The 9,233-nt window shown below is 32.4% G+C and overlaps 1 protein-coding gene across 1 annotated transcript; it reads right to left on the reverse strand.

The window, feature by feature from the left end:
* Window positions 1-470: 470 nt before the first annotated feature.
* Window positions 471-8,458, reverse strand: LOC133189298 (caspase-3-like). The gene is made up of 5 exons (XM_061324696.1): window positions 8,455-8,458; window positions 2,675-2,752; window positions 2,244-2,543; window positions 876-1,062; window positions 471-633 (listed from the first exon to the last, which is right to left on the reverse strand). Exons 1-5 carry the CDS (start codon window positions 8,456-8,458, stop codon window positions 471-473), a joined length of 732 nt encoding a protein of 243 aa, XP_061180680.1.
* Window positions 8,459-9,233: the final 775 nt, after the last annotated feature.

Raw genomic sequence — 9,233 nt, forward strand, 5'->3', positions numbered from 1 at the left:
TTGAAACTTTTTAATCCAATTGTCTATTCTATTGAAACTTCTGGATTTTAAACTAGAATGCATTTGCAATATGATGATATAAGTGAAAAATATGTTACAAGTAGTTGAATTTTGCCAAAAAAATTCAGTTTGGTGGTCATTTTTTTTAATTCACCCATATACAACAAGAAAAATAATAAAATACTAGTACATTGAACATGCATGTATATTTGATTCATAACATTTTGTTGGTTCACATCATCTATGAAACTTTTTTTTGTACAAGGACTATTGTTTGCACCAAATGGTAGTAGATGTAAGGATACAGGTTGTACTAATCTATTTTAATAGTATGCGTATAATAATGCAAAATTTGTGTGTAAATATTCAAACATCGTCATATTATACGTAATACCTGAGGCATTAATATTAACATATACTGTGGGGTCTATCAGTTGCTATTCCTTGATATTTTCTAGTTATTTTTCTGTTTAAAAAAATGGGTTGTTCAAACGTGGATTTGGGTTCATTATGAAGTCACCCCGAAGAGTAGTAACTGGTGCGGGCATTTGCATATACCTCTCTTCTCCTTCTATTTTAACCATTTTGGACACTTGTCTGTTGACCTCAAGCAAAATTTCATGTATGCCTAATCTACAATAGAAAAACAAATAATAAACTCATAATAAAATTCACAGCAAAAGCATCATTAAAATATTAACAGTTAAGGATGGCAGTTTCTTAGAACAACTACACTTATGTCGCAGAATAACTGTAATACCCCCCCCCCCCCCAAAAAAAAAAAATAAATAATAAAAATAAGTCTCGATAATATATTTTATCGTCTTCGGGAAACATTTAAAAACAACAATCCTTTTACGAGGGTAAACGCTTACCTACATCCATGTTTATCGAGAATATCACAAAGAGATTGAATATACCAACTTCCTTTAGAAGTGTTTCGTAAGGAAAGATATCCTGGAATCGTCGAAACTCCAAGAAGAAAATCTGCACTTTCAGGAATCATTTCTCTCATTGTTGCTATATTCAGACGCCTAGCTCTGTCAACCTGAATGACACTACCTATATAATGAATTGGATAGTATTTTAAAAACAACGTATTTTTACAAATATTTCCTCCTTTGACATATGTTTGTGTTTTGAAAAATATAAACAAGGGGTTAAGTCTTTCATTCATGACTGATTCAACCATATTTGAAATGATATCAAAGAAATTTTTACTTGTTATAAAATATTAATTAACATTTGTGCTTTCTCATTTCCAAACTAATTTCAGCTGGATACTTTATCTACCCTGATTGATGGTAAAATTGAGTTCAGTCTACACACAAACGACTCTCATTCCCATCTGTAACTCATGCCGACAAGCTGTCATACCGCACAAACATTCAAAGGTGTACCTAAGAGTCTAGACACCAGAATATGCCACATCAGTCATCCTCTGCTTCCTACCAGGAAGAGAGCAATCTCCTAAAGTCCCGTTTATGCAAGAGAGGATACAAAGCCCATACCGTACAAACCGCTATTGATGAGATGGCATGACACGTCAGACAAAACATTTTACAATACAAAGAGAAAAGCAGTAGCAGCAGGGTTCCACTGGTAACCACATACCATCCTGTACTTAAGAAATTCAACGACATTCTTAAAAAGAACCTCCCAAATTCTTTTTTTTTTCAGCAAAAGAATGGCTGAGGTTTTTAGGGAACCTCCATTAGCTGCCTATAGGCGCGAGAGGAAGTTGAAGGATATAGTAGTAAGAACCAGATTAGACGCCCTTTACCTAGCGGGTTTTAAAACTTGTTCTGACAGAAGATGTACTCTTTAAGCATAGCTCTGACACGGACAGTTTTAACAGCCTGGTAACAGGCCGCAGCTAAAGAATATATGTGAACTTGTTCTGTCGAACAGATAACTGCATATATCTCATCAGCTGCAAAGTGTGTCAAAAGCAGTATGTATATATATATATATATATATATATATATATATATATATATATATATATATATATATATATATATATATATATATATATATATATATAAGATTATAAAAATATAAATGTATATGTGTGCACTTAAATAAATCTTTTCACATTAATGTTAAAAATACTATACATGTAGCTTAAAATGATAATAATATTGCATCTTCCATTTTTCACTACATCTAAAAACAAGCAAGCAAAGGAACAAAAATTAGAGGAAAAAAATATTTAAAAAAAATATTATTATATACTGTACCATGTTGAAAGTTTGGACCTTGACATGCTTGTATTATAAAAACCTTTGGCTTTTCTCTCAGGGATGGACATTGTTTAGGTCCAAACATATCTGTTAAAGTCCGAATTTCCACTGATTTTCCATCTACGCCGAACACTTCAAATAAATCTCCATGAGACATTATGCAACACATGAATAAGTCATACTGGAAGTGATATTTCTTTGAGATATTTTCTAGTTTTGCAATCATGTCACAGTGTTTCAGATCCTCGAAAACTAAAACTTTCAAATCCAGTTTTCGGAAACTAATTTTAATCCTTTCTAAAACAAGAATTTAAAAGAAAATTTAAAGCACTTCATCATAATGTTTATTCAATTTTTATTTTTTATTTTCTTTTGAAAGAAAATATTTATCAGAAAAAAATATATATTTTTACTAAAATTTAATTTACCTAAGTCTTTTTCGGAACCAGGTCTGTTACTAAATCCTGTCCCAGAAAATGTTTTGTTAATTATAACGACTGCAATACCTGTCAAAACAAAAAAAAAAATAAAAATCTAAACATAATTATATGAAACAAATTTTAAAAACTTGTAAAATATTACAGGGATACAGCTGTAGGCTTGAATGCAGTGATAAAATACTTCCTATTCGCCGTTAACTGTATGTCATTCGTCGGTTTTTAAGAAATATTTGGTCAGAACCTCTAGCCTCAAAACTGCTTCTTACAATTTGATTATTATAATGTGTTTAAGTTAAACAATGCGATTATTATAAAATATTTCATTTAAAAGCTGCTCACAGAATCATAGAGAAACAAGAAAAGGAGATTTGATTTATTGTTGTGGAAGGATATTATGAAGAAAATTCTTCAACTTAACACATTTATAAAAAACTTTAGCCCTGCATATATTTACCAAAAGAGTTTTTTTCATTATTTTCGTTATTATAATTTTATGCTAAAAATATTATTTTAAATATAGGTATCTTTTTTTTTATTATTTGATTTTTTCAACACGATTCATTCTATATTATTTACGTTTGCAAATATTTTTCTTAGTTGAACCTATTGAAGAGAAAATATGTTCAATTCTGTATGAACTTATTAGGGGGTCAGAGGTCATGGCGTGACCGACTCATACAGCGAGATGATATCTTGTCTACATATTACTGTCACGGTGACACTGGTTTCGGAACTTCTAAGCCGTTAAAGCAGTGAAAAAGATAAAATTATTGAATTATATATGTTTATTTTCGTTCAATAAAATGATCATTAGTTCTTTCTTCGGTGTGAAGAATGTTTTTAATTAGCCTAAAATCACGCTTACCTTTTTAACCCGAAATTCCTTTGAAGGTATGTAAACTGAAGACGATACAACCACTTTGACTTCATATATTAAGAACTCATACAATAATAGTAAGATTATTCTCAGTAGTGATCATGGTTTTTTCATTATGAACAGATATTTCCTGAACTGGACTGCTGAACATCAATGTGAGTATTCAAATGTTGGAGCGAGGCGACCTCTCAAGACCAAACACTTCTAGGTCATTGCGAGTCACAACATAGCAATATAGCGGGTCGTTCGTGTAATAAATGCAGTTTCAGAATATTCAGAGTATTTGTTTCAAATGTAAATAAAAATAATAACCAACAATGTTAAAAAGTTCACTGGGAAATGAACTTGGTTGGTACGTGATCAAATCTTCTGAGAAGCCATATGGCTTCACAAGAATTTGATCACGTGACCAACCAAGTTCATTTCCCAGAGAACTTTTTAACATTGTTGTTTATTTCTTAATAAAATGCCCATTATTTTTTCTATAACAGAATTGTGTATATGCAGAATTATGAGAGAGAGAGAGAGCACCCGCGTTTACCGACTTGTGGGGAACTCACACCTGACAAAGGACCTTTCTTACGGGGAAAGTTGAGAATTGTGGGGAAATCTCTCGTTCCCCACAAATATGGTCATGGGTATTTTTGGATTCTACGTAGTCTACTGATAAAATTTAATCGATTTGTTTTCATTTTCAAAAAAATCCCCATAAGTCGGTAAAAATAACCCACATTCTGTGTTCTCACTCCACCGTAAAACGAATGTTTGGGGATGCTGGGAAATGTTCATTCGGAATGCAGCGGGGTTTAAACTGGTCCCCTTAACATCGTAAACTTTCAAAAGCTAACAAGGAGCGGAAAACCAACTTATTGCGGGTAATGGCGGCTCCGAGGTGACAGTCATGCGGTAAGTACATCTATAGTTAGATTTTTATTATTAATTAGGCTTACAACAACCTGCTTAGTTTTAGACACGTAATTCATGCGTGAAGTAATGCATATAGTAGTACATGTACATGTAGTTCGTAGTAGAAAAGTAACAACCATGTAGTGTAACGTGAAACTTTGGCCCACTTCAGATCGTCGATTTTATTTTATAATGCTAATCCTGTAAAAAAAAAAGGGGAAATTTATATTCAATATTTTACCCCCAGGACCTGATAGGCGTTGGAAGGTTGTTCCTTTTTTTTTTTTTGGCGAAACATGCCCATGCATGTAGAAATATGTTAGATGGTGCGACCGTTAGCAGTTAGTGAAGGCGGAGCCATTGAGAAAGCAACCGTTCAATTTGTGCTATCAATTTGTGCTATCCACAGTGCTATAACACTGTGTTATAGTATCAGAGAGTGAAAATTTTGTTAAATATTTTAAATGTTCGGTGAAGGCTGCATACTTGCCCTTTCCCCACTTTTTGTTGTAGCATAGTTAAATCATAGTAATATAGTGCATAGATATGATTGGGTGTTAAAAGGAAGATCTACACCTTCCATGGTAAGTTTAAAAAGAATTCTCGCTTAATTATGAATTATACATTTCTCATAACGCAGCTAGGTTAAGGACTCCCATATATACGTCAGCCTATGCAGAGGTTCGGTAAAGCTATTATGACGTCACGTTAAAACAATACAAATGAATCTCGATGAATAAATACTATATGTTCTTTTTAAAACACACTAAATAGTTTCGTTTATCGTAAATATTATAAAGATAAATGGATGTGCAACTTATCTTGCCATAAAAGCACTTAGCGTATGTAGAATGAAAGCCAGCTTGATCTCGCTGTACTTACTGAGATGACGTCATTTCTTAGTTTGACACGCAGTTTCTCTGTACTTGAGGCGTGGATCAAGCTTTTATCGTAGCTTGTAAAAATAAAAATAAATATGAAACACGCGTAGTTGGACCAAAAGAGAGAAATATTCTAAAATATATTAATCCACATTTTATTGTCAAACTAAATTGATAATGTGTAGACTATATATAAAGCTATAGGGAGCACATTTGTACAGTAAAGTGCTAGAGTGACAGGTCCAGCCCCTCGAAAATATCAAAAGTTCAACGATATCCGCTTCACTATAAATTCTGAATTTCTAAACACGTGTAGCTATTATTCCTACTATTCTGAAAAGTGCTGGGAGCTGGTTGTGCATTGTTGATTTATTCCGTAATGTAACATTATTCCAATGCGAATTACATTTTTGACTGGAGTTTATAGAAAGACGGCTAAATTTTAAACAATTCCCGAGCATGAGGGAGTTGCTCCCAGCACTTTTCGTGTTAAGGAATTTGTCTCAAAGAAAACAGAATAAATTTTATAGCGGAAAAATGCCCGTATATCGTTGAACTTTTACGATCTTTGTAGTAGTACCTATATGTTCTAACTTTAAAACTGTCACGTGACAAACAGCTGATGTAAGCGATGTCGCTTTGGCCGAACTCAGCAGAGACCCGATATATACAAGTGCAAACACCACAAATCACATTTATCAAAACTAATACTGTTTAAAAAAATATTAAAATTGCATTCATTTTCCCTGAATATATTAAGGCGTATATTTCATGGGCGTCCTTAACCTAGCTGCGAAGATAAAAGGGCCATACTTTTTAAAATACCTGAGTATAAAAAATAACAAACAGGATAATCATGCAATTCTCATGAAGCTAAGAGATTGATTGATTGATTGATTGTATGCCGTTTTAATTCCCATTCGAGAATTTTTCACTCATATAGAGACGTCACCATATACCGGTGAAGGGCTTCAAATTTGGACCTTCACTCGGCTCTCAGGGCCATTGAGCAGTGAGGGATCTTTATCATTCCAATGCCTACCGTGACACAGGGCCTCGGTTTTTAAGGTCTCATCCAAAGGACCCGCAACTTTCACTTTAAAGTGCCGAGCGCATGGCAAAGGAACAGTTGCTACTAATTTTTTATCGGCTTAGGTCAGTTGTGGCCGAGATTCGAACTCACGACCTCCCGATCACGGAGCGAGCGCTCTACCGACTGAGCTACTGTGAACGGTCTTAAGCTAAAAAAAAATAAGCCTTTGGGAGTTTTATTTCAAGAGATGACGTACATTTCCTATTATAGAATTTTTGCTTTCTAATAATCATATTATGAATGAAAGAATACCCAAATGAAACTTTTAAGATATTAATCACATATTACTTGAGATTCTGCCCAGCTAGGATACAACCTATAAAATCTAATTATTATCCAGATTCAATAAAAGGTGGTGCAAGTGATATGATATATTCCATGAAAAGATATATAATAAGTTAACCAGTAAACCAGTACTAGTATTCAGGTGTTAAAAATTATTAGATTGATAAATCTGTCTTTAATTTACTATATAGCTCTACCAGTTGCAAAGTGTAGCAAGCTAAGTGGTAGAGCTTGTTGAAGCCACAGGCAGTTGGGGCATGGACCCCCTCCCCTCTTTTCCATTTTTTTTCTTGATAAATCTGGGTCTGACATCTTTTTCATATTTTTGTATTCTAATATGCACTGTATGTTATTGATAAATGTAACGCTTTTGTAAGGGTGAAATGTTTATTGAATTTTGTAAACGTTAAAACGAACAGCAGTAAACGAAATGTTACCATTTAAACGTTTTGTGTTGAATTACTCATGAAACACTAATTTAATACTCTATTCTTTCATTATAATGTAAGTATGAATTGTTATAACTATTTATTTGTTGGTTTTTATGACGAAAGGATAGAAGCACATAAAACTCATTCACTTTTTACACCGTCACACAATATTGCTTTAATACGTGTAGTTTATTTGGCTACATACTGGACGTAGAAGAAGCATTGTCAAATTGGATCTTTTAATCCTGAAGTAAGTAAACCGCGATCTGCTGACTGTATTGAAACACTTTTCAAAGACGGGGGAAAACGTATTACAGTGTATATTTATTTAATCAAAGTAAATCAAGTTTTATACTTGGATAAATAAAATCATAATACATTGTTAGTATTCGCTACTCAGAAATCGGAATTAAATATGTTAGACGGTATTGGGTTTTAGGTAGTTCTGTTTAATAATGTTTCTGGTATCGATTAAAACAGAAAACAATAATTTCATTGGTAAATATGAAATAAAACAACTTGTTTGTATTTATCTTTACTTCTGATATACATTGATAATGACCTTTGTGTAAACGTTTACTCAATTTGTAAACATTTAGAGCATTTAATCGAAACGTCGCGGTTTACACGTGTAATCGTTTCGCCCTTACTCTTTTGACTCCATAAGCTGTTTTTGAATATCTTGTTTTTGACTGATACATACCTGTATATAAAAGAAAGAAAAATTTAATATTCACTTTTTATTTACAGATTGTGCCCTCCATAACATACATGTATCTATATAAAGATACAAGTTTATAAAATTTTCTTAGCACTTGAAGCAGGGGCTGACAAATAGATTTTTTAAGCACTTGTCTAAGGGCAAGTGCATGGTCAATATTCACTTGCCCTACCTGAATTTTTGCTTGCCCCACCATCGTGACCATAAATTAATACTATATATATATATATATATATATATATATATATATATATATATATATATATATATATATATATATATATATATATATATATATATATATATATATATATATTTCAAAAAATAGGAAGATAAATATATATATTGCATATACAGTGGCGCCGCGTTTATCCGGACGCCATTTATCCGGACGCTTCACCTTCCGGACGATATTTTTGGGGAACCGATTTTTTCCACGTTATTCTGTCTCATTAATCCGGAAATTCGCGTTCCGTATCCGGACGGTCGATTTCTAATACAAAACGTAATAATTCTTTGAAAAAATGACTCGTTTATCGGGACGGTAATTTTTCAAGAAACGGCTTTTTCTCACCCATCTTGCAGTAGTGTTAATTGTTGTAAAAACATTGGCCATGTAGTCAGTTTAAAGGCGGTTACCTGTGACCTACAGACAAAAGCGTCTATAATTAATCTATGTGTTTACCCCAATTAAATCACACGTCTATTATGAAACTCGAAGAATTTCGCTTACACTGTGCATTACTTAAATTATAATCCGTTCAAAATCATATTGCTAACCGTATATACATCGGTAAATTCATGAGAATTTTGGAGAGTTGTAAATAAAAAGAACAATAAATTACAAGCGATTTCGTAATGGTCTTGATCATGTTGACTGTTAGTTTAAAATATAATTTTCTATTTCTAAAAACGTAAATGTATTTGAAACGCTTTTTTCTAGATTAGGCAGAAAAGAAATATCTTTCTATTTAATGTACTACCGTCTATAAACGTACGTTACTTTAGAAAAGAAATATAAAGCTGGCGTTACATATAGAAGTTGATTACGTTTTTTCAAGGTATTTTTTGTGATCTAAATTCAAACTTAGAGTCTTTAGAAAAAAATAATTGATAATCATTAAGATTGCTTGTGTTTATGTTGAATGTTTACAATACTTTCACTGATTGCGCGTGTTTGAGATAGCTTGAAGTGTTCAGTTACTATAGTAGCCCTGTGTAAAGAATATACGGGAATATACAGGTATCAAATGTAAAGGCAAAGGGAAAAAAACTGATATTTTGGTTTAAACTTTTTATTTTTTAGCTTTAAAAGAAGTAATTAAGTAAAAAAAAAATATATTAAAATGTAAT

Source organism: Saccostrea echinata, unplaced genomic scaffold, assembly GCF_033153115.1.
Source record: "Saccostrea echinata isolate AGI-Se365-2 ecotype Australia unplaced genomic scaffold, CSIRO_AGI_Sech_v1 ptg000017l, whole genome shotgun sequence".
NCBI classification, from domain to species: domain Eukaryota; kingdom Metazoa; phylum Mollusca; class Bivalvia; order Ostreida; family Ostreidae; genus Saccostrea; species Saccostrea echinata.

Excerpts from the sequence above, each read along its gene's own strand:
- LOC133189298 (XM_061324696.1), bottom strand. Across the intron at positions 2,544-2,674 it reads TGGTTCCGAAAAAGACTTAG|AAAGGATTAAAATTAGTTTC; the intron begins GTAAATTAAATT and ends TTCTTGTTTTAG. Across the intron at positions 634-875 it reads CTCGATAAACATGGATGTAG|ATTAGGCATACATGAAATTT; the intron begins GTAAGCGTTTAC and ends TTTCTATTGTAG.